The sequence below is a fragment of the Schistocerca americana genome, chromosome 2, assembly GCF_021461395.2.
Source record: "Schistocerca americana isolate TAMUIC-IGC-003095 chromosome 2, iqSchAmer2.1, whole genome shotgun sequence".
In the NCBI taxonomy this organism is placed as follows: domain Eukaryota; kingdom Metazoa; phylum Arthropoda; class Insecta; order Orthoptera; family Acrididae; genus Schistocerca; species Schistocerca americana.
The window spans coordinates 149,576,377-149,603,667 of NC_060120.1; the positions used below are offsets into that span (position 1 = coordinate 149,576,377).

Genomic DNA, 27,291 nt, shown 5'->3' on the forward strand with positions numbered 1-27,291 from the left:
TTCCACCATTCAACGAACAATGTGAAGAGTAGCAGCCTTACTGTCAATGCTAATAGTTATTATATTTTGTACAATATGCCTATTTTGGCAGTACTGTCATTGCCAAGTACACCTGAGAATATTAGTCAGTAAATTTAATTTACATTTGCAATACTTGTATATGGAGTTAACTATACATGTCTAGCTCTGTATGATATACCTATTGTGTTGTTGATGAATTCTTTTGTCAATTGCCACTGTTTTTATGATGGTAAAATAAAGTAACGTAGTAATTCGATAGCAAGTTCATCATTCTCAATGATGCAGTATGTTTACAAAGTGCTTACAACTAGCCAGCGGTAGTGTACGAGAAACATATAATTTAGTTGTTTGTGTAATCTTTGGTTGTTTATTTTTTATCCACTCAGAATGTTAATAAAATTTTCTAGGTGATATTTATGCCTGAAGTGTCTGTTCATTTAATATGTTCATCACAAGTCCTTTTGGTATATGTGTAGATTTGAACTAGTATGTTTTCTAATTCTGATGTTAAAATTTCGCCCTGTTAGTCCAATTTTAAAAGTTGTTACAATTGTCATTTGTAATCTTCTATATGCCTGTATAGCATATTCTGGTATTTTGATTCTTCCAGAGTGGAGTTCTGTGTTTAGGTTGTTGGTAGTACTGAATGCTAGTTTTATGAGAATATTTTTAGTACATTTTTCATACTGTTTGACAGTTTTCCCATGCATGCTGGTACATATGTGGTATTTTTGTCTGGCTAAGATTTCTCTTGTTAGTGTTATATTAATGTGTATTGACTGGCTTGTGGGTTCTGTTTATTCTTTCTATAACTTTCAATCAGAATTGTTATGTCATCAGCAAAAAGAGTGAAATGTGCCTTCTTTTTGGCTTGTACAGATAAGGTCGTTTATAAAGATAACAAAAAGTAAGGAACTCAGCATGGAGCCCTGCGCACCCTGCAAGTCATGATGCCACAGTCAGAAGATGCTGGCTTTCCATCTGACTTGTTTATGACTACCTCCCCTCTTTCCTGTCTTATTTTACTTTTTCATGTGTGGAGATCAAAGTACTGAAGTCCAAATAAGGACCACATCCATTGCTTTCTTGCTTTCCTGCCATAATTCAATGCCAATTTAGTGGAACAGTTAGGACAGGCTAGGTCATATTCCATATCCTAATATTCTCCACAATCACAACTGTCATCAAATTAATCTATAAGGGCCCAGATGAACATTTTTGCCTTCACTAGTGCTACACCAATTCTGATCTGGTTCAGACTTCTCCAAATCTTCCATCTCAAGTCCTCGTAATTAGGCACTGTGGGTAGTGCACGGCAGACATTTGGAAGTTCGTTAAGTTCTTCATTCAGGAATCTCTTTCAGGATTTAAGTCTTCTAGATCCACAGGAATTGCTAAATAAGTGGTGCCATTAATCAAAAGTATACCTAAGCTTCTCACTGTGTTCTTGAGTCGGTCTTCAGGAATCAGCAAAGTCACCCGCTTTATAAAGTTTATTGAGTGACTTAGGTTTCATGCAGTCAGTTATTAGGTTGCATATTCCATTTAAGCTTGAGGTCACCTTTTTAGCAGATCTGGACCACACACACCATGTGAGCATATTCCATCATTGCTCCCTGTCACTTAGACATGATTCTAGTCAAACTCTGCTTTTTCATTTAAGCCATGGTGTTCAGTGTGTGTGTGTGTGTGTGTGTGTGTGTGTGTGTGTGTGTGTGTGAGTGTGTGTGTCTATATACACAATTTTGTGATTCACACAGTTGAATGCTTTAGAGAAGTTGTAAAATAATCCCACTGGTGACATTTTATTGTTGAAGAACTCTAAAACTTGATGTACAAATGAGAACACTACATACTCAGCTGAAATGCCTTTTTTTTTTTTTTTTTTTTTTTAGGATCCCTTGGTTATTAAGATGTTCCATAATCAATTTGAACATAATGTGCTAGACTCTCCCATGCTGCACTATGATAAGAGCGAATAATTCTCTTGGATGGAGTGAATCAGATTAACATGAAAGAGGTGAGCGTTATGGAAGGGGAGGAGCAAAGGGTAGGGGGAGAGTTGGATAACAGAGAATGAAACTAGGAATATGTGGGAAAAGGTAGCTCTCCAACTGTACGATGAGCCACAACCAAACTGTGGCCTCAAGTTAGGAAAAAAGGAAACTTTACTTCTCAACTATAGAGCATGCTGTTGGATATAGTGTAGTAACACCTTCAATGGCAACTTCATAACCTATGTCATGAGGACCCCTACAACCACTTCCTACAAATTGTATAGGTAAAGTCTATCATTCCAACACATCCCTAGCTCCTGAAAGTTTCCCAGCCTCACTCTCCACTTGTCCTTACATGCTCTGCCTTTTCTCAGCCTTTTGCCCACACAGTGGTTCTATATACTTAAGCTTCACATTTCATCCTGACCCTACCTTAATTGTTTTTAGAGATCTACATATCCATCTTATTATACTCTTAATTTTTGAGATAGATGCATGGTGTCCACAAGATCCATTGTCGGTATCACTTCTTGTTAGTACTACTTTGTGATCCTCAATAATTTATTGTGATGGCTCCCCAAATGAACTTTTCATATATGTGGTATCTGTTCTTTAGGACACGTCTGAAAGAACATACACAATGTTGACCCTGCAGCCATCATACATCAAGATACAAAGGAATGAATGACATTTAGCTGCATAGTGGGCATTGATGTACATCAGTAGGAAAAGTTGAAAATTTGTGTTGGACCAGGATTCAAATGCAGGTCTCCTGTTTACTATGCAGATGCTCTGACCACTAAGCCTCAAGGTAAATGGATCCTGAATTTCCACAGTCAATGATGTAGCCAAAGGGTGGGGTGGGGGGAGTGTGGGTGGGGTGGGGGTGGGGGAGGTTGTCCATGGGGTCTGGAGCTCTCGTATCACCTACATGAAATTACACCATCTTAGCTGCCATGTCGTGAAATTGAAATCTATTTTGATTTTCAATCATATGACATACAAGCGATATGAAGTACGATAATCAACACAGTCATCAACAGATTTAAGCTATCGCTATATCTATAGCAGTTATCAGCTATTGCCAATACATATGCCAAGACCAATAATTGTACATTGTTGGTCTTACTTGAGCCCAATCGTTTTATTAATGAGTCCAGTTCTTGCTTGCAATTGAATTTAATTTAAGTGCTACCATTTGTTGTTTTTTTGCTGTGTGCTGTTGTGATAGTTTCTAATTATGGACAAGTTTGTAATAAGAAAGAAGAGGAAAGCCAATTTTGATTCATCCACTGGCATTACGGTAAGTTAAAAACATGTATGCACTACAGTAATAGGCCAATTATCTTCATAATTCGGTTTAATATTAGCACTGAAGTTGATATTTGAAGACTGGTAGAATTATGTGGTTGCATTATTTCAGTATTTCACAAGGCAGCGGAGCAGTAAACATCATTACAAATCACATTAAATTAAAATCAATGCATAAAAAATACACTTGGATTTTCCTGTGTCACCCAAAATCACATTGCTCAACAAAAATGCCGTCCAAATGATGATCGTACCATTTCCTTATAAAAACTTGCTCGAAATTCTCAAATTACTAGACAAAATTGGAAAATATCGCCCAATCTGGTGATCTAGGTGGTACTCAATTATGAAAACCAGCTGTGATACGGAATAATGGAGAGGGGTTTGTGGACAGCGGAAGGGATATGTGATAGCAGCACATTCTATAGTTTGTTTGTAAAGGATTTTTTTTCAGCTGGCTGGCTGAATTTGTCCCAACTGCCTGCACCCTGCATAGCCCCCCTCCTTCCAAATCTATTTACACTCTTGTAATACTACAATAACTGGAAGTCTTGATCACATAAGGAAATCGAAGAATTTTAATGAAATGAAAGCTACTTTAACAAAATTTGATATTGAATTGAGCAACCTAGCTTTGATGTGCTGAAGGACCTATGACTTGGTTTCAGATAAGCCATAAATTTACATACAAGACTGTAATATGAGAATATGTTTATTGACCAAAGAGATATGGATCCATTTAATTTTTTAAGTAATTCCGTGCAATGTTCAAATCAAAGATTGCTACTTACTGTAAAGAAGACATGTCAAGTTGCAGGCAGGCACAGTTAAAAGACACCCACATACAGCTTTTGGCCACAGCCTATGTCAGTAAAACGCGCGCGCGCACACACACACACACACACACACACACACACACACACACACACACACACACACACACACCATGCATACACAACTGCCAACTCTAGCATCTCTGGCCAAAATGCAGCATGAAGTAGGACACAAGCAGCAATCTAGAGGAGGAGGAGGGGGAGGGGGTGGGGGTGGAGAAGGGGAAGGGAAACGGATAGTAGTCTATGGGTGGGGAGAGAGATGAACACTGTCTGGTGGAGTCTGCAGGGACTAGGCTGCCAACAGGCACAGTGTCAGGAGGTTGTGGGGCAGGGAGGTGGGCAATAAAGGAGCAAAAAAGGAGAGAAGCAGGGAAAGACAGGTAAATGCAATGGCAGAGGGCTGCAAATAAACAAGGTGGGAGATGAGAATGGGGAGGAGATAACAGGACAGAAGGGACGGAAACTGTTGGGTGGAGGGTGTGGGGCAGTATGTTACTGTAGGTTGAGGCCATTATAATTATGGGAGCAGAGAATGTGTTCTAAGGATAACTCCCATCTGTGCAGTTCAGAAAAGCTGGTGTTACAGGGAAGGACCCAGATGGCTCGGGTAGTGAAGCAGCCATTGAAATCATGTGTGTTGTGTTCAGCTGCATGTTGTGCCAAAGGTTGGTCTACTTTGCTTTTGGACACAGTTTGGCAGTGGCCTTTCATCCTGGTGGACAGCTGGTGGGTAGTCACACCAATATAAAAATCTGTGCAATACTTGCGGCAGAGCTAGTAAATGACACGGCTGCTTTCACAGGTGGTCCGGCCCCCAATGGGGTACAATAAACCCGTGAGAGGACTGGAATAGTAAGTGCTGGGTGGGTGGATTGGGCAGGTTTTGCACCTGGGTCTCCCACAGTATGACGTTCAGTTTTTTTGCTCTACAATAACAAACCTTATGTTAGAAGACAGAAATGTGTTTTGTTAGCAAAGAGGCAATACATTATACAAGAATTTTATTTCATTTAGCAAAAGAGTCAAATTCTCATATTATCAAATTAAGCAATAAAAGCTTTCCTTAAAAAATTATAGAGTGAATCACTTGATATTCAACCTCTATGGATACAGTCATTCATTATGTGTCCTCTACCCTCTTCCACAACAGCCTTGCTGAATCCCTAGCCTTTCAAATTTCATCATAAGGACATGGACAATACAGAACAACAAAGAAAGAGTAACAAGTAGACAAGTTGATAAGAAGGGAAGTCATCTGAAATCTAGATCTGGAAAAACAAAATATACAAGTAATGACTTAGTAGTAACAGTGGACAAATAGCCAAGATTCTAAGCTTACAGTATACAGCAGAGGGTTTTTTTAACACTGGCTACTCCTGAATACAAGTTTATTGTATTAATCTTGAAGCATTTTGGTGACTAGTAGAGACATAAAAGTTACTAAGTTGCGAACTGATAAGGAAAGGAAGATGACGGTCTATCAGTCTGATTCCATGTTTGGAAAAAAAATAATTGGGATGTGAACAAAATATGTTTAATTTTGTACAGCATGCGTACATATCATTAGTTGAGGACAGTTAAAAAATTTACCAAGGTCAAATCATAAAACCATAAGCAAAATATATTAACTTTAATAGTTAAATGTCAAATTATGCAAGGTATCTGATTTTAATAAATGTAATAAATATGAGAATACATAAATATATCTAAAAACAAAGATGATGTGACTTACCAAACGAAAGCGCTGGCACGTCGATAGACACACAAACAAACACAAACATACACACAAAATTCAAGCTTTCGCAACAAACTGTTGCCTCATCATGAAAGAGGGAAGGAGAGGGAAAGACGAAAGGATGTGGGTTTTAAGGGAGAGGGTAAGGAGTCATTCCAATCCCGGGAGTGGAAAGACTTACCTTAGGGGGAAAAAAGGAAGGGTATACACTCGCACACACACACACATATCCATCCACACATATACAGACACAAGCAGACACATTTAAAGGCAAAGAGTTTGGGCAGAGATGTCAGTCGAGGCGGAAGTGCAGAGGCAAAGATGTTGTTGAATGACAGGTGAGGTATGAGTGGCGGCAACTTGAAATTAGCGGAGATTGAGGCCTGGTGGATAACGGGAAGAGAGGATATATTGAAGAGCAAGTTCCCATCTCCGGAGTTCGGATAGGTTGGTGTTAGTGGGAAGTATCCAGATAACCCGGATGGTGTAACACTGTGCCAAGATGTGCTGGCCGTGCACCAAGGCATGTTTAGCCACAGGGTGATCCTCATTACTAACAAACACTGTCTGCCTGTGTCCATTCATGCGAATGGACAGTTTGTTGCTGGTCATTCCCACATAGAATGTGTCACAGTGTAGGCAGGCCAGTTGGTAAATCAAGTGGGTGCTTACACACGTGGCTCTGCCTTTGATCGTGTACACCTTCCGGGTTACAGGACTGGAGTAGGTGGTGGTGGGAGGGTGCATGGGACAGGTTTTACACCGGGGGCTGTTACAAGGGTAGGAGCCAGAGGGTAGGGAAGGTGGTTTGGGGATTTCATAGGGATGAACTAAGAGGTTACGAAGGTTAGGTGGACAGTGGAAAGACACCCTTGGTGGAGTGGGGAGGATTTCGTGAAGGATGGATCTCATTTCAGGGCAGGATTTGAGGAAGTCGTATCCCTGCTGGAGAGCCACATTCACAGTCTGATCCAGTCCCGGAAAGTATCCTGTCACAAGTGGGGCACTTTTGTGTTTCTTCTTTGGGGGGTTCTGGGTTTGAGAGGAAGTGGCTCTGGTTATTTGCTTCTGTACCAGGTCGGGAGGGTAGTTGCGGGATGCGAAAGCTGTTGTCAGGTTGTTGGTGTAATGGTTCAGGGATTCCGGACTGGAGCAGATTCGTTTGCCACGAAGACCTAGGCTGTAGGGAAGGGACCGTTTGATGTGGAATGGGTGGCAGCTGTCATAATGGAGGTACTGTTGCTTGTTGGTGGGTTTGATGTGGACGGACGTGTGAAGCTGGCCATTGGACAGGTGGAGGTCACCATCAAGGAAAGTGGCATGGGATTTGGAGTAGGACCAGGTGAATCTGATGGAACCAAAGGAGTTGAGGTTGGAGAGGAAATTCTGGAGTTCTTCTTCACTGTGAGTCCAGATCATGAAGATGTCATCAATAAATCTGTACCAAACTTTGGGTTGGCAGGCTTGGGTAACCAAGAAGGCTTCCTCTAAGCGACCCATGAATTAGGTTGGCGTATGAGGGGGCCATCCTGGTACCCATGGCTGTTCCCTTTAATTGTTGGAAATTGAGGAAAGAGGTTTTAGATTTTTCATTACCTTAGCCAGCTTCATCCTGACCCACAACTTCTTCACTTTTGAAGGCCAAACATACCAACAATTAAAGGGAACAGCCATGGGTACCAGGATGGCCCCCTCATACGCCAACCTAATTCATGGGGCGCTTAGAGGAAGCCTTCTTGGTTACCCAAGCCTGCCAACCCAAAGTTTGGTACAGATTTATTGATGACATCTTCATGATCTGGACTCACAGTGAAGAAGAACTCCAGAATTTCCTCTCCAACCTCAACTCCTTTGGTTCCATCAGATTCACCTGGTCCTACTCCAAATCCCATGCCACTTTCCTTGATGGTGACCTCCACCTGTCCAATGGCCAGCTTCACACGTCCGTCCACATCAAACCCACCAACAAGCAACAGTACCTCCATTATGACAGCTGCCACCCATTCCACATCAAACGGTCCCTTCCCTACAGCCTAGGTCTTCGTGGCAAACGAATCTGCTCCAGTCCGGAATCCCTGAACCATTACACCAACAACCTGACAACAGCTTTCGCATCCCGCAACTACCCTCCCGACCTGGTACAGAAGCAAATAACCAGAGCCACTTCCTCTCAAACCCAGAACCCCCCAAAGAAGAAACACAAAAGTGCCCCACTTGTGACAGGATACTTTCCGGGACTGGATCAGACTGTGAATGTGGCTCTCCAGCAGGGATACGACTTCCTCAAATCCTGCCCTGAAATGAGATCCATCCTTCACGAAATCCTCCCCACTCCACCAAGGGTGTCTTTCCACTGTCCACCTAACCTTCGTAACCTCTTAGTTCATCCCTATGAAATCCCCAAACCACCTTCCCTACCCTCTGGCTCCTACCCTTGTAACAGCCCCCGGTGTAAAACCTGTCCCATGCACCCTCCCACCACCACCTACTCCAGTCCTGTAACCCGGAAGGTGTACACGATCAAAGGCAGAGCCACGTGTGTAAGCACCCACTTGATTTACCAACTGACCTGCCTACACTGTGACACATTCTATGAGGGAATGACCAGCAACAAACTGTCCATTCGCATGAATGGACACAGGCAGACAGTGTTTTTTAGTAATGAGGATCACCCTGTGGCTAAACATGCCTTGGTGTACGGCCAGCACATCTTGGCACAGTGTTACACCATCCGGGTTATCTGGATACTTCCCACTAACACCAACCTATCCGAACTCCGGAGATGGGAACTTGCTCTTCAATATATCCTCTCTTCCCATTATCCACCAGGCCTCAATCTCCGCTAATTTCAAGTTGCCGCCACTCATACCTCACCTGTCATTCAACAACATCTTTGCCTCTGCACTTCCGCCTCGACTGACATCTCTGCCCAAACTCTTTGCCTTTAAATATGTCTGCTTGTGTATGTATATGTGTGGATGGATATGTGTGTGTGTGCGCGAGTGTATACCCGTCCTTTTTTCCCCCTAAGGTAAGTCTTTCCGCTCCCGGGATTGGAATGACTCCTCACCCTCTCCCTTAAAACCCACATCCTTTCGTCTTTCCCTCTCCTTCCCTCTTTCATGATGAGGCAACAGTTTGTTGTGAAAGCTTGAATTTTGTGTGTATGTTTGTGTTTGTTTGTGTGTCTATCGACGTACCAGCGTTTTCGTTTGGTAAGTCACATCATCTTTGTTTTTAGATATATTTTTCTCATTTGGAATGTTTCCCTCTATTAATTTATATGAGAATACATAAAGATATACAATCCACAATTATCAGTCTGATTCCATGTTTGGTAAAAAAATAACTGGGATGTGAACAAAATATGTTTAATTTTGTACATGTGTACATACCGTTAGTTGAGGACAGTTAAAAATTTAACAAGGTCAAAACATAAAACCATAAGCAAAATATTATAACTTTGATAGTTAAATGTCAAATTATGCAAGGAACCTGATTTTAATAAATGTAATAAATATGAGAATACATAAAGATATATTTTTCTTGCCACTAAAAGATGGGCATTGAAGAATACCTTTTCTTGAGTTCTCCAACTCCAATACAAGAGTAGCTTGTAGTTGTGGATCAGGCAATGTCTGACTTCTCCCTTGTTCTGTTTCCAATTGTCTGAGTAGCACTGACTGCATTTCCACTTTGTGCTGCAAAGACAATGTAACATGATCAGACTCATTATTCTCTAAGATCGACTATCAACAAACACAATCGTCACAGTGCTACAGGCATAAATTCATAAATTGTAAAGCATAATGAGTGAATTAAACATAGCATATTCACAGATTATATGATGAAGCAAAAGTATTGAGATCAAGGAAGAAAATAAGTATCTGTTAAGAGGAATTGTGAATCGAGAGAGCTCCATGAGATATTCCATGAAGAAGGGATGGAATGAGGAAAGCAAAAAGGATTGGGATCCAAACTAGCTGAGACTAAAGGAACAACAGTTAAAAATGTAACAGTACTACTTTATGTTCACAAACACAGTGGAAATAAAATAAGGGTGATTATTACAAATATGACACCCTTTAACAAACATACAATAGTATTGTGTTAGCAAAACAACACAAATAACTTAGATGTCTGTCAAATTTTCAATTTCAAAAGCTAAGGACTGGCCATCCACCATATACAGGATAAGCTTGTTCATGAGTCCTTCTTACATGAATGTAAGTATGATCTAGATTGGTTTCAGACAAAAATATTTTTCTTATTCATGACATTTTTACATTAGTAAATTTTTAATCTAGAATGAAATTTTCACTCTACAGCGGGGTGTGCGCTGATATGAAACTTCCTGGCAGATTAAAACTGTGTGCCGGACCAAGACTCGAACTTGGGACCTTTGCCTTTCGCGGGCAAGTGCTCTACCAACTGAGCTACCCAAGCACGACTCACGCCCTGTCCTCACAGCTTTACTTCTGCCAGTACCTCGTCAACTACCTTCCAAACTTTACAGAAGATCTCCTGCGAACCTTGCAGAACTAGCACTCCTGAAAGAAAGGATATTACGGAGACATGGCTTAGCCACAGCCTAGGGGATGTTTCTAGAATGAAACTTTCACTCTACAGCGGAGTGTGTGCTGATATGAAACTTCCTGGCAGATTAAAACTGTGTGCCGGACTGAGACTCGAACTCGGGACCCTTGCCTTTCGCGGGCAAGTGCTCTACCAACTGAGCTACCCAAGCACGACTCACGCCCCGTCCTCACAGCTTTCGCAGGAGAGCTACTGTAAAGAGCGAAAGGCAAAGGTCCCGAGGTCTGCCAGGAAATTTCATATCGGTGCACACTCCGCTGTAGAGTGAAAATTTCATTCTAGAAACATCCCCTAGGCTGTGGCTAAGCCATGTCTCCGCAATATCCTTTCTTTCAGGAGTGCTAGTTCTGCAAGGTTCGCAGGAGATCTTCTGTAAAGTTTGGAAGGTATGAGACGAGGTACTGGCAGAAGTAAAGCTGTGAGGATGGGGCGTGAGTCGTGCTTGGGTAGCTCAGTTGGTAGAAAACTTGCCCGTGAAAGGCAAAGGTCCCGAGTTCGAGTCTCGGTCCGGCACACAGTTTTAATCTGCCAGGAAGTTTCAAATTTTTAATCATTTAGCAAGTTTTGAACCCATTTTAACCTCAAATAGGAACATTCTAAATCAAAGTACAGTAAATACATTACAGTGATTAATTACATAAGAAATGTACTTTTTTGAGTTTAATTGTGGTAACTAAGAGGCATGAGACAGTGGCCGAAGTAAAAAAAATTCTCTCTCTCTCTCTCTCTCTCTCACACACACACACACACACACACACACACACACACACACACACACACACACACACACTTGTAAAGGTGATCTGCAGCCACGTTTCATGATGTGCAGATTAGTTTCACATGTAAGCTGATTCCTGTTCCTCAGTTTTCATAGGGGAAACCAGAATTTTCTGCTTGATCTTGAGGACTTAAACTGTTCCATGGTTTACAACCATTTGGTGCACCTTACTACGTCCAAACCATGTAGAAGTCCATTTCCAGCCTCCCTACTTCCATCGTCAAGGAATAGGTTATGAGCTATTGAGGGCAAAGTAGACTTAAAGTCAAATTTTATTTAATAGCATTTAGTTTTGTATTTTTATTTTGTTATATTGAAAGTGACTGGCTGCTGATGGTAGGTATGTGATTTCTGGTCCAATAATATTTAACTGTCAAAAGAATAGCACAAGGATAAAGCTGCCTGACAACAAAGGCTGAAGCAGCATTAGGGCTGGTGCTGTCTTAGTACTTAACTGTGAGCAGCAGCACTAAGCAGTAATGGAAAAGTTTTATTCTGATGATTTCATTATTCTCTGAACAAAGCAGGAGTGAATCAGACTGCAAAAAGAAGTAATGCATCCTCACTGAAAACAGATATGCGATCTAGAATTTAAGTGTGAAAAGTTTTTATAGTGTCTTGTAGAACACAGCCAGCTATGTATTTTAACTTGGTTGAGCGCTGGACGATGAGCTAAAAATATTCCACTCACCTTCTTAACTATCACTATTCTCATAATAGAACCATCACTGGATGGGAAACTACTTGCGGTAAATATGAATAACTTAAAAGTGTTGCAAAAAAAGGTAAGAATTTATTTATTTTTTTGTTTTAGTTATCATACTACATTCATTGACAGACTGTGTTCCCTTATCTTATCAGATCTTTGTAATTTACATGTCGGATGTTACAGAAGTATGTACTTATATCTTCCTAGCACAACTTTTGTATACCCTGTTCCATACTTCAAAATTACTCTTTCATCTAGACATCACATTCTTAGGTCATACAAATCATGATTTACAATATTAGGTAAAGAATACATTACAAATCATAGTGAAGAGACGCATTTAATTGCAGACAGACACGACAAAAAGTTGGTTACAATTTAACTTTCATCCAAAGCCTTCTTCAGAAAAGAAAACATATACACATTCATTCATACAAGCAAGCACACTTCATGCATACATGACCGCCAACTCTGGCAACTCAGATCCGAAAGCTGTGCTGGCAACCTTCATGCCTCCATGTAGTCCCTGCATGCTCCAACAGACAGCACTTTTCTCTCCCCCCAAGTGTACCTTGCTATCCCCCACCCTTCCCCTTCCCCTCCCTTACCCCCTACAGATCACTGCTTTCATTCCATGTGACAGCTGCATTCCAGTCCGAGCTACCAGTCATGTGTGTGTGAGGTGTTCTTGCTTGTGTGAATATGTATGCATTTTCTTTTCTGAAGGGCTTAGGCTGAAAGCTAAATTGTTAGCATTCTGGTCCACACTGCCACAGATGGTGGTCATGTGTGTGAGCTGAGCCTGCTTGTGAGAATATATATTGAATTTTGTGTGTATGTTTGTGTTTGTTTGTGTGTCTGTCGACCTGCCAGCACTTTCATTTGGTAAGTCACATCATCTTTGTATATATATATATATATAAAAAACAAAGATGAGGTGACTTACCGAACAAAAGCGCTGGCAGGTCGATAGACACACAAACAAACACAAACATACACACAAAATTCAAGCTTTCGCAACAAACTGTTGCCTCATCAGGAAAGAGGGAAGGAGAGGGGAAGACGAAAGGAAGTGGGTTTTAAAGGAGAGGGTAAGGAGTCATTCCAATCCCGGGAGCGGAAAGACTTACCTTAGGGGGAAAAAAGGACAGGTATACACTCGCACACACGCACATATCCATCCACACATACAGACACAAGCAGACATATTTAAAGACAAAGAGTTTGGGCAGAGATGTCAGTCGAAGCAGAAGTGTAGAGGCAAAGAAGTTGTTGAAAGACAGGTGAGGTATGAGTGGCGGCAACTTGAAATTAGCGGAGATTGAGGCCTGGCGGATGACGAGAAGAGAGGATATACTGAAGGGCAAGTTCCCATCTCCGGAGTTCGGATAGGTTGGTGTTGGTGGGAAGTATCCAGATAACCCGGATGGTGTAACACTGTGCCAAGATGTGCTGGTCGTGCACCAAGGCATGTTTAGCCACAGGGTGATCCTCATTACCAACAAACACTGTCTGCCTGTGTCCATTCATGCGAATGGACAGTTTGTTGCTGGTCATTCCCACATAGAATGCATCACAGTGTAGGCAGGTCAGTTGGTAAATCACGTGGGTGCTTTCACACGTGGCTCTGCCTTTGATCGTGTACACCTTCCGGGTTACAGGACTGGAGTAGGTGGTGGTGGGAGGGTGCATGGGACAGGTTTTGCATCGGGGGCGGTTACAAGGATAGGAGCCAGAGGGTAGGGAAGGTGGTTTGGGGATTTCATAGGGATGAACTAACAGGTTACGAAGGTTAGGTGGACGGCGGAAAGACACGCTTGGCGGAGTGGGGAGGATTTCATGGAGGATGGATCTCATTTCAGGGCAGGATTTGAGGAAGTCGTATCCCTGCTGGAGAGCCACATTCAGAGTCTGGTCCAGTCCCGGAAAGTATCCTGTCACAAGTGGGGCACTTTTGTGGTTCTTCTGTGGGGGATTCTGGGTTTGAGGGGACGAGGAAGTGGCTCTGGTTATTTGCTTCTGTACCAGGTCGGGAGGGTAGTTGCGGGATGCGAAAGCTGTTTTCAGGTTGTTGGTGTAATGATTCAGGGATTCCGGACTGGAGCAGATTCGTTTGCCACGAATATATATATATATATATATATATATATATATATATATATATATATATATATATATATATATATATATAATAGAGGGAAACATTCCACGTGGGAAAAATACATCTAAAAAGAAAGATGATGAAACTTACCAAACAAAAGCACTGGCAGGTCGATAGACACACAAACAAACACAAACATACACACAAAATTCTAGCTTTCACAACCAATGGTTGCCTCGTCAGGAAAGAGGGAAGGAGAAGGAAAGACAAAAGGATATGGGTTTTAAGGGAGAGGGTAAGGAGTCATTCCAATCCCGGGAGCGGAAAGACTTACCTTAGGCTTGTGTCTGTGTATGTGTGGATGGATATGTGTGTGTGTGCGAGTGTATACCTGTCCTTTTTTCCCCCTAAGGTAAGTCTTTCCGCTGCCGGGATTGGAATGACTCCTTACCCTCTCCCTTAAAACCCATATCCTTTTGTCTTTCCTTCTCCTTCCCTCTTTCCTGACGAGGCAACCATTGGTTGCGAAAGCTAGAATTTTGTGTGTATGTTTGTGTTTGTTTGTGTGTCTATCGACCTGCCAGCGCTTTTGTTTGGTAAGTTTCATCATCTTTCTTTATATATATATATATATATATATATATATATATATATATATATATATATATATATATATATATATCTCTGTGTGTGTGTGTGTGTGTGTGTGTTTTCATTTCTGAAGAAGGCTTTGGCCGAAAGTTGAAAGTAGCAATCTATCATCTCCGTTGTTGTTGTTGTGGTCTTCTGTCCCAAGACTGGTTTGATGCAGCTCTCCATGCTACTCTATCCTGTGCAAGCTTCTTCATCTCCCAGTACCTACTGCAACCTACATCTTTCTGAATCTGTTTAGTTTATTCTTCTCTTGCTCTCCCTCTATGATTTTTACCCTTCCACGCTGCCCTCCAATACTAAATTGGTGATCCCTTGATGCCTCAGAATGTGCCCTACCAACCGATCCCTTCTTCTAGTCAAGTTGTGCCACAAATTTCTCTTCTCTCCAATTCTATTCAATACCTCTTCATTAGTTACGTGATCTACCCATCTAATCTTCAGCATTCTTTTCTAGCACCACATTTCGAAAGCTTCTATTCTCTTCTTGTCTAAACTATTTATCATCCACGTTTCACTTCCATACATGGCTACACTCCATACAAATACTTACAGAAAGGACTTCCTCACACTTAAATCTACACTCGATGTTAACAAATTTCTCTTCTTCAGAAATGCTTTCCTTGCCATTGTCAGTCTACATTTTATATCCTCTCTACTTCGACCATTATCAGTTATTTTGCTCCCCAAATAGCAAAACTCATTTACTACTTTAAGCGCCTCATTTCCTAATCTAATTCCTGCAGCATCACCTGATTTAATTTAAATACATTCCATTATTCTCATTTTGCTTTTGTTGATGTTCATTTCCTTATACTGTTGATATTCCAACCTGTAGTTTCCATTGTTTGAAACATGATTTAACATTTTCCATCCTTGAACTTACAGTATATACAACAGAACCTCTGTTCTTTTTCTTAAGTTATTATACTGTGGTTTACAGCACACTAATTCATTTTACATTTACGAAATATAGTAAGGAAACTATTGGTTAGAGGATGTGGGAACAGTGGGTTAATGGAGATCGAGGCCAGGAGGGTTATGGAAGCGAAGGATGTGTTGCAAGACTAACTCCATCTATGTAGTAGTATAATGAAAAGGATAGTTGCTATTACCATATAGTGGAGATGCTGAGTCACAGACTTGCACAACAAAAAGACTGTCACACAGTTACCTTTTGGCCAACAAGTTTTTATCAGAATTAGACAATACAAACACATATACACTCAAGCATACGCAACTCACGCGCACACACACATGACCACAGTCTCTGGTAGCTACAGTCAGAGGCAGTCTGACTCTAGCCGCCAGTGGGTGTGGTCATGTGTGTGTGTGTGTGTGTGTGTGTGTGTGTGTGTGTGTGAGTTGCGTTTGCGGAGTGTGCGCCTGACTGTATGTTGTCTAATTTAGACTGAGGCTTTGTTGGCCGAAAGGTAATTGTTTGATAATCTTTTTGTTGTGCCTATTTGCGACTCAGCATCTATGCTATATGGTGAGTAGCAACTATCCTTTTCATTATATTATTACATTCCATCCCGAATTTCCCATTCATGTAGTTCAAAGAAGCACATGTTGCAGGGAAGGATCCAGATGGCTTTATTTATTTTGGAGATGTGGTGTGTGTAGATGGAGTTGCACAGTAACAATATCTTATGGAGTGTGTGTGTGTGTGTGTGTGTGTGTGTGTGTGTGTGTGTGTGTGTGTGTGTGTGTGTGGGCGCGTGTCCTCTAGCTCGTCAAAGGATTTTTTCTAAACTTCAGCAAAGTTTTCCTTCTCCTTTTTTTGTGTGTGCCTGTCGATGACTCAACATGTCTGCTACTCAATTAATGGTCTTCCATACTCCTAAATTATTTAAATTCATGAAAATGTGGGTACTGGCTACATATGGAAAAGCATTATTTATTTATTTCTATTTATGTATGAAACATTATTTTATTTCATATGCAAAGGTATAGGGTGCTACTGATTATTTGCATTATTAGTATCCAGAAATTTAAGTTCCAACATAAGTGGCTAATAAGATAAACTTCTAATTTTTCTCAATTATCTGTCAGTCTCATAAATGGGGGATGCTATTTAAAATCAAACACTGGAAAATCCAGGACGGAATGCAACAATATTATGAGAAGGAAAGTTGCTACTCATCATATAGCAGAGATGCTAAGTTACCGATAGACACAACAAAAAGATTCTCACAATTACAGCTTTCGGCTGTTAAAGCCTTCATCAACAATAGATCACAAACACACACGAGTTTTGTGTGTGTGTGGGCCTTAACGGCCAAAAGCTTTAATTGTGAGAGTTTTTTTGTTGTGGCTATCTGCGACTCAGCATCTCCGCTATAGGGTGAGTAGAAACTTCTTTTCATGATATTGAGGATATCAGTTCGATTTTTACATAAATATTTTTAATAAGTATTTGAATACATAAAAAAAAAAAAAAAAAAAAAAAAAAAAAAAAAAACGGGTAAAGCATGTGTGATAAGTTCGGTATGTCTGTTCCACATATAATATAGTCTGACTATTGATGAAATCAACATATGAGTAAGTGCTCTGTAACCTAATTCAATGGAAGGTGCCCTTGGTGATGTTTATATCTGCTGACTGGGTATTGACTTTTCACAGAGTGGTTACAGCCCAGTTCTCTACACTAAACAGTGAATTTAACACCTAATCAGCCATAAATTACCAAGTACACAAAAATGAAATGAAAAGCATACCACCCTATCACTTTATGCACATGCCAAGACAGAAATGAGTACATATAAATAAAAGGAAAACATAAATATGTTGTCTATTCACTAATCTGATGCCACTTGAACTCCTGAAAATTGTATGTCATTTAATTTGTGAGATTTGTAAATGAAATTGTGGTTGATGTGAACTCTTACTAGTTTTTGTAGTTTTAATATGTGTGGCTCAAAGGCTAAATGGGCGAGTGTCACACTATAAAGGTCTATGATTCGGTTCACACTGGTACAAAATTTTTTGTCAGATATTGTTTTTTTTAGCCTCTAACAATGAGTTTTGTATGTGTGTAAAGCAAGGCTTACTGTAATTTGGACCCACTTTTAGCTGGTAGTTCTCTTATAACTGGCTGGGTACATCAGTTCAAAGGTCAGAGAAAGGCAAGGGTACACCACCATAAATAGCATGGTGCCTGTCATGATTGTACTGTATTGTATTTATTGGCCCTGTTGTTTAGAAAAGCATCTTTTGCATAAGACATTGGACAAGTCAAGTCATGAGGATGAGTCAAATGAAAACCTTAAATATTTTTTTAAATATTATTTATTGTGCAGAAATGGTACAAAGCTGTATCACTTTTCAACATAATCTCCCCCACGCTCAATGCAAGTCCTCCAGCATTTACAAAGTGCATAAATTCCTTTAGAAAAAAATTCTTTTGGTAGTCTGCACAACCACTCATGCACCGCGTGGCGTAACTCTTCATCAGAATGGAACTTCTTTCCTCCCATTGCATCTCTGAGTGGTCCAAACATATGGAAATCACTTGGGGCAAGGTCTGGTGAGTATGGTGGATCAGGACAACACTCAAAATGCAGATTTGTGATTGTTGCAACTGTTGTACGGGCAGTGTGGGGCCTTGCATTGTCATGTTGCAAAAGGACACCTGCTGACAGCAATCCACATCACTGTCATTTGATTGCAGGCCGCAGATGATTTTTTAGGAGATCTGTGTATGATGCACTGGTGACGGTGGTCCCTCTACACATGTAATGCTCCAAAATGACGCCTTTTTCATCCCAAAAGAGAGTCAGCATAACCTTCCCTGCTGATGGTTCTGTTAGAAACTTCTTTGGTTTTGGTGATGAGGAATGGCGCCATTCCTTGCTCGCTCTCTTCATTTCCGGTTGTTGGAAGTGAACCCAAGTTTTGTCCCCAGTAACGATTCTTGCAAGGAAGCCATCACTTTCTCGTTCAAAGCGCCAAAGAAATTCTTCACAAGCATGAAAACTTCGTTCTCTCATTTCAGGAGTCAGCTGCCGTGGCACCCATCTTGCAGACACATTGTGAAACTGGAGCACATCATGCACAATGTGGTGTGCTGACCCATGACTAATCTGTAAACATGCTGTAATGTCATTCAGTGTCACTTGGTGGCTTTCCTTCGCTTTAACTGCTGAAATGTTCTGTGGAGTCACAACTCGTTATGCCTGACCTGGAAGAGTAGCATCTTTGACTGAAGTCACACCATTTGCAAACTTCCTACTACATTCAGAGACTTGCTGCTGTAACAAACATGCATCACCGTACTGAACCTTCATTTGCCAATGAATTTCAATAGGTTTCACACCTTCACTACGCAAAAACTGAATAACAGAATGCTGTTCTTCCCTGGTGCAAGTCACAAGTGGGGTGGCCATCTTTATACTGATACTGCGACGGTATGTGTGCATTTGCAGTAAGCTGCCACCTACAGGCCATTCTGCATGCTGTTTGTAGCACACTTACCAACTTACAGGATAACGGCTCAAAATTTCGATTTGTTATTACAAATTTAAGGTTTTCATTTGACTCACCCTTGTATAAGCACACTTCTGAAAGTGATTTCTAGGCATACTTATTTAAGGTTACAATAATAAACTTTATAATATTTATACAACATACTTCATTAATTTAAATATTTTTGGATGAAGTAAAAGCAGAGATGTTGTAAATATGACTTTAGATTTTCCAAAGTTTTTGACCTCAGTAACAGCTTTTTTACGTTTTCAGGAAGTTAGTTACAAAATTTATCTCCCATGTGGAAAGTACCTTTTTGGCACAGAGATGTGTTGATTTGGGTGATATGTAAATTTTTGTTTTGTCTGGTAAACTGATCACGCACATCACAGTTTTTTTTCCCCTTTTCCTTACATATTACATTTATTTTAAAGAATATAAGGATCCCATACTATACACGCATGGTAATGGAGGAATGTCAGATATCATAAACAGGTTTGAAAGAGTCTCTAGATCTGCATCCAAACAAGATTCTAATGGCCCTTTTTTGTAGCATGGAAGTGCTATTAGCTGTTTCAGAGTTTCCCCAGAAAGTGACTCCATATTTAAGGTGAGAATGGAAGAGGGCATGATAAACATTCATTACTGTTTTCTACCCACAACATTCAGTGAGCAAAGACAGTACCATGGCTTGCTCAGTTCTGCTTTAAGGTATTTAATATGCTTCATCTACATCTACATCTATGTGATTAATCTGCTATTCACAATAAAATGCCTGGCAGAGGGTTCAATGAACCACCTTCAAGCTGTCACTGTGCCGTTCCACTCTTGAATGGCATGCGGGAAAGATGAGCACTAAAATTTTTCTGTGCAAGCCCTGATTCCTCTTATTTTATTCTAATGATCATTTCTCCCCATGCCAACAGAATGTTTTCGCAATCGGACGAGAAAACTGGTGATTGAAATTTCATGAGAAGATCCCATCTCAACGAAAAATGCCTTTGTTTTAATTATTGCCACTCCAATTCACGTATCATGTCTGTGGCACTATCTCCCCAATTTCATTATAATACAAAACGAGCTACCCTTCCTTGTACTTTTTCGATGTCATCCGTCAGTCCCACCTGATGCAGATCCCACACTGCACAGCAATACTCCAGAGTGGGGTGGACAAGCATGGTGTAAGCAGTCTTTGATTTGCTCTACCAACAACATTATCTATGTGATCGTTCGAATTTAGGTTATTTGTAATTGTAATCTCTAAGTATCTAGTTGAATTTACAGCCTTCACATTTGTGTGACCTATTGCGTAATCGAAATTTAGCGGATTTCTTTTAGTACTCATGTGAAGAACTTCACACTTTTTTTATTCAGGGTCAGTTGCCACTTTTTGCACCATACAGATATCTTATCTAAATCATTTTGCAATTTGTTTAGGTCATCTTCCATTTTAAATTGCTCTGCAGCCAAAGTCCTAAGGATTTGGTTTCCAAACTGTTACCAAACAGCTCATCATTGATAAAGACCTATGAGATAAACATGTCCTTGTTTGGAGTTTTGTGGAATTTTAGTGCAATGGTTTTTTTTACTATTTATTACAAGCTCTTATTCCATGCTCAGCTGCTAAGTTATTATGTGACAGTGTTTACTGATTGCTGTAATTCCTCATTGGTATCTCCTTTCAGTAGCATTGTGGACTGATTCTTGGAGTACACTATATTTAATTTGTTTATAGTCTGTTAAGTGTTCAGGTACAGTTTTTAGGTGGATATTTGTGTGCTTAATACACACTGCCTTCTTACGATTGCTCGGGAAGGAACTGATACATCAAATACGGTATTTTTCAAGCTTTGACAGCTGCAAATCTTATGGTCCACCATGTCAAAAGCTTTTGAAAGGTCAATAAATACTCCCACTGATTCCCATTTCTTGTACACTTGGCTTGATACGGTACTGATGTACTCATAAATAGCAGTTGCTGTCGACCTTCTATTTTTGATTCCATGTTGTTCATAACATAAGATACTGTTTTTATTTACAAATTTCATAAATTTGTCATACATAAGTTTTTCTAATGTTTTTGAAATGCAGGAGGAAATTTTGATAGACCTGTAGTTATTTACATTATCTTTCTCACCTTTTTTATATAATGGAATGACTTTAGATATTTTCAGTACATCAGGGAAAATGCCTGCCTGGAGTGAGCAATCGCATAAGTGTGTAAGTACTTCAATTAGGTTTGATGCACTCTTCTGTAAGATTGTTGAAGGGACACCATCAATACCTGCAGAGTTGGAATTTTTCACTTCTTTCATTGCATAAGCTACTTCATCTTGTGAGATAGAACTGATGTACATTGACCCTCTACAAGCAGTTATTTTATATTCATTGGCTTGGGTGCTCTTATGTAAGTCTGATTGTATCATATTATCGACAAACCCGTGAAAAATTTGTTAAATGTGTTGGCTACTTTTAAAGGGTTTCTTACTTTTTTATTTTTTTGTGATTGTGTTATATTTTTGCAGGATGGTCTGTGTTCAGCAGATTCTTTTTCTTTTTATAACACTCCACATAGCCTTCACTTTATTAGCTGAATTATAAATGTGTTCATCATTATGCATTATTTTTCCACTCTTATTACTTTTTTAGTATTTTTATAATATATGTGTATTTAAAGTGAGGAATTTTTTGATTTACATGTTACATGAAGTAGTCTTTCCTTCTGGCATGGAACCCTTATTCCACTTGTGATCCAGCTGTTTGTTCTAGAATTCCCTCTTATGATTACAGTTTTCAGTGGGAATGCAATTTTGTAAGAAATGGGTTATTGTATCAATGAATGTGCTGAATTTTTTATTTATATAATTAATTTTGTAAACCTGTGACTATTTTTCTTTCTGTAATAAGCTGTTGAAGTAGTTTACATTATCCTGATTATACCTTCTACATGTGGCACTTATAAGACGATGTTGTTACTAATACTGCCTCTCATTTTGAAGCCTAATATGCATTGTAAATTTTTAAACCTTTTCTTGATTAGAAATTGATCTAAAGCTGTTTCACAAGTTTCTTTTATCCAAGTAGCAGCTGTTACTTCAGCAGTTAAATTGAAGGATGCTGCAAGGTTCAGAAGGGCCTCTCTGTTTCTATTATTTGTGAGGAAATCAATACTGAGGTCATCATAGATTATCAACTCACAAACCATTTTATTTACTTTATTTAGCAAATACTTCATTTCATTTAGGAAAAGTTGAAAATTTCCAGACAGTGAAAGGTAAACTGCAGCAATAACGAGGTTGAAGTGAATACCTACAATTTCATAATCCTTTTCAATATCTGTTCTAGTTAAGTCAGATAGGGTAGAAAAATCTATATTTTCCCTCATGTAAATTTCCACCACAGCTTGCTTGTTTTTCCTGGAGTTGCAGGAAGACAAAACGATCAAACCAATCTCTGAGATAAGTTTGAAGTTTTTCAGAACAGCCGAAAATCACACTCAATAGGTTTTATTGGCTGGTTTTGCTTCATAATAATACAAGAGCATCATCATAACCTCTGAAATTTACAGTTTAAACTGCAGTAGTTGGCTGATTTCATTGCTGGCCCAAGAGATTAAGTTGGGTTTCAGTTAATGACAGTTTTGTGTTTTACCTGTGGCCAACACACAAATCATCATGGCATGACATGAAAAATACTGCTATCAGTGTTACGCTGTAGCATGTAACAAACGCCTTAGTGCAGAGTCACTTGCACCTCCTGGAAGTAATGATTAATGAGGGCATGGACCTGCTAACAAACTATTTGGTGCTATGCTTGGATATGCACGAAAGTATTATCAATTGATGGGTAAGAATTGTTCACTGGAATGTGCCAGGAACACATTATCTGAATCAAAATTGAAGAGTAGGACAATCAAAGAAATGAAGAACTGATCTTTTATTTTGTAATGATACTGAAATTTTGACCTGCATCTAGAACTGAACCTACAGCTTACATTTTTGTGGACAACAATCTTATCAACTGACAAACAAGCACAGCTCAGAGTCTGACTCCAAGTATCTAGTTGCCAGTACATCTATTACCTTCTTTGAAAACTGAAGAGAGGTGTTAATTCATACCTTGCTGGACAAGTATTGGTGGCAAAAAAGAGGTAATGACACAGAACACTTGTCATAACCTGGGATTGTTTCCAAAATGAATAATCCATTCTGCAACTGAGTTTTCACTATTATGGAATTCCCTGACCATATAAAACAGTGTGTCAGACTGAGGCATGAAACTAGATCTTTAAATATTCGTGAGTATGGGCAATGAGTGCAAAACCTACGCTAAAAGACCAGATTTGATTTCTGATACAGCACACAGATTTAGTCTTAAGTTGGCGGTGGCCTGAACACAGATGAAAAGCTAGACACTGCATCTACAAAATGTAATATCCAGACTGTGTCACAGGTTTCAATCCACTGGAGACATTCATGTTTACATATAGCAGTTTAACCAAGAATCTCACTGAGCAAGGTGGCACAGTTATTAGTACACTGGACTCGCATTTTGGAGGATGATGGTTCAAACCGGCAATCAGCCATCTTGATTTAGGTTTTCCGTGATTTCCTTAAATTGCTTCAGGCAAATGCCGGGATGATGCCTTTGAAAGGGCATGGCCGACTTCCTTCCCATCCATCGCCAATCCAATGGGACTGATGACCTCGCTGTTTGGTCCCCTACTGAGAATCAACCAACCAACCACGAGTCCCACTGTTTGAAAATTACATCAGAGTCTGTAGCAATGTTTCAGCTGTCACCCAATGGATCCATACAGCTGATTTGTAGCCACATGATTGTTACTGCGTGTCCCACTCTCTTCTGCACAATGGCAGATCTCCTTGATCATAAAATACAGGCTTTCACAACCAGTATATGCATCCTTGATGAATTTTGTTATGTAAGCATTAAGTTACTGTTGAAGACAGGCATCTGGGCCTAATGTTTCCTGTCCTAATGCTGGAGACATCATCAGAGGCTATAAAGACCAAGATAGTAGTTTCAAACTCAAACAAGTTTGGATAGTTTGGCTTGCTGTGCTTGTTTGAATTTGAAACTATTATATTATTACCTGAGTTTTTGGTCTCTGATGATGCCTACTGCATTAGAAGCTGAAACATTATGAACAGAAACATGCCTCACACCATATGCTAATCCCCATATAATAAAAGTCACCAAAGACCTCCTTCAGATGAGGAGGAGGAAGATTATCACTGATCTCAATTACATCAAGTACTGTCCTATGATTGAAGCCACGTAACACCTGGGGCAGAGAGCAGTGGCACAATGATGTCAGCAGCAAAGACTGTTAAAACTTAATATAATCTCTTATACTGCTAAACTAGTACAGTACATCATGTCCACCAACAGTGGCAACTACAGAAACATAAAATCTGAAAGTTGTTACACAATGAACTATTTAGAACCATTGTTAAGACAATGAACAACAGTGTCTCATGAAAAATCAATATTTAAAACTAAAACATTCAAATAGAACTATAGATGATCACAAGATGTATTCCATCCCAGTACCTGGGAAGAGATACAATAGCTGCCATAAACACATGCTGGCCAATCCTGTTGGTCAATACATTCACACAAACTGAAGTATGCTGAGATAAAAATAAAACAAAACAAAACAGCACAGTATGATCAGAAGCAACATAATCGATATGCATAGGACATGAAGTGAGCAACATACAGATTAGCTACGTGTTGGATGTATGAAAACCAACTATAGTAACTTGTGCCATTAAAGACATTATAATTAATTTCTTCAAACGTATCCAATCTGCAGAGTAGTATGTCTTCAAAACATTGAATTAGAATTTCCCCTTCAAGAAAACTAGTTTACATAAGAATGTAGAATCACATAATGGTAACATTGAATAAAATACTTTTGGGTTTCCAACTGTGTCAAATGGTCAAAATGCCATGAGTTTCTGACCAAGTACTCCTTGGCTATCATAGCATGGAATGATTGCTGGTGGAATGCTGGTACATCCTTGTATGCACAATGGGCATATGTTGGCTCTGAGTTTGATGTGCCAGTTTCAACCTTGCAATTTCTGTAGCCCATGCAGCACTAGGCAGCTATTAAGAGTGCTGTCAATGACTTTTATTTCAATGACTTCTTAATGTATATTGTCCTAGAAACTATTAGCGTCTGCCATGAGCAAGTTCAGCTAAAGCAGATTTTTTTTGGAGTGGTGGTGTTCTCCAGTGTGCACTGTTTGTCTGACGTAAGACTGGCCACACTTGCCAGGTATTTTGCAAACCCCAGGGTCCTAAGATCTGCCCCATCTTTAACTGGTTGTACAGTGAAATACAGCAATTACAGGGGTGAAGTGGGTGCATCGAATTCAAAGTCAATGAATGTCCATATTGTGTGTGTGTGTGTGTGTGTGTTTTCCCCTTCACTGCTTGGTGAGTAACTGTTTTTTATCTATCCATTTACATTAAATGAAATAAACTGATTGATGGCCAGTGTTTCCTGGACTGTGTGACTTCTCAATTTTCTTTTATAGATATGTAAGCCCCACTAAATTATCTGTGATGCTTTTTCTTAGATGTATAAATGTCTGAGGTACCTCTGGGGCCATTCAATCTGTGTTTATTGCACACTGAATAACTGTGCCATAGTTCTGGACACTGGAATATTTGCTCTCTCTCTCTCTCTCTCTCTCTCTCTCTTTCTTTCTTTATGTTGCTACAAGGAGATGTCAGTCAAGCGATGGGGATGGTATCAGAACAATTAAGTTCATGATTACTAAGTAAAACTTACTGTGTACACAAATTCAAAGCTCAGCACAGCAACAAAAATGGCAACCAGATCATTTACAGTATTTTGTTCGATTAACCAAGTTTATAGACTCTTTAATGGTTGACCAAGTTTATAAACTCTTTAATGGTTGACTATTTGAAATTGGTGTTAATCAGGGGTGCTACTGGAATCGGTCTAAATAAATCTAAAGGACTTGGCATTTGATCATGTATTTTCATTTCTTTGCTTTCATCTGCTTCCACAAGCAATTTGCTTGGTTTGGTAAATTATGAAATAAGCTTAATGGAAATGGAGACAGTTGTGAAGTATTGATTCCAGTGAACCAACAAGACAGGGAGAATAATGCCTATTTCATCTGGAAGGTTTCTTTTTGAGAAACAATTATTCATCAATATGAAGATAAATACAACTCTCCACTCTGTGCACATATCACAACCATCTATACCATACAGTCAACTTAAGAAACTGTATTCTGCTTCACAAGGTGACATAGCTATGAGCCATGGAACTACTGCTTAAGATTTCCCTGCAAATGGTACCATATGACATCAATGTACCTTTATTTAAAAGATACAGCAACTTTCAGTTTGAAAAGTATGTCTGTCATTTACAGCTCTTCCTTTCAACAAGAAGCGAAATGTTTATTTACTTTAATCAAGAAAAAAGTTTTCTATATTCACTGATGATGGAAAATATTTGTGTTACACATCTTTTTCTTATTTATTCACATGGTGTACTCACTTGTATGTCTTCATTTAGCTTGCAGATGTCTAACTTTGCCGACTGTAACCACCTTTCTTTGGAGGTAATGGTATTCTCCAAGTCTTCCAAAGATGAACAAATATTAGAGAATTGGTTTCCCACATGAACATATTCTTCTTCTATTCTTGAAATTTCATTCCAAGTTACAGCGTGTGTGGTAGCAGTTGCAGTTTCTCCCATACCAACAGGTCTATTTGTCCTTTTTCCACCTGTCATTGTGCCTTGAAATTGTGAAAAAAAGGAAAAGAAATCAGTAAATGAAGATGTTATAAAACTCTAGCACTGTCTTTAGTGCTGAGAACAATGCTTGTCTCTTTACTGTCAACAAATGAAACTGGATACACACTATCTGATCGAAAGTATCTGGACACCTACTAGTTGACATTAATGTGGGGTGTGACCATCCTTCACCTTTATGATGACTTGAACTCTGCTAAAGACACTTTCAATGAGGTGGTTGAATGTCTGTGAAGGAATGGAAGTTCATTCTTCATCAAGAGA

At 39.6% G+C, this 27,291-nt stretch overlaps 1 protein-coding gene across 1 annotated transcript in view; it reads right to left on the bottom strand.

The window, feature by feature from the left end:
- LOC124596458 (structural maintenance of chromosomes protein 4-like) overlaps positions 1 to 27,291 on the bottom strand; it is a 317,218-nt gene that overhangs the window by 61,838 nt on the left and 228,089 nt on the right. Inside the window, exons 13-14 of the mRNA XM_047135592.1 lie at positions 26,770 to 27,011; positions 9,478 to 9,601 (exon numbers count right to left, since the gene is read on the bottom strand). Coding sequence (XP_046991548.1) covers positions 9,478 to 9,601; positions 26,770 to 27,011 — 366 coding nt within the window. The remainder of the gene's footprint in view (positions 1 to 9,477; positions 9,602 to 26,769; positions 27,012 to 27,291) is intronic.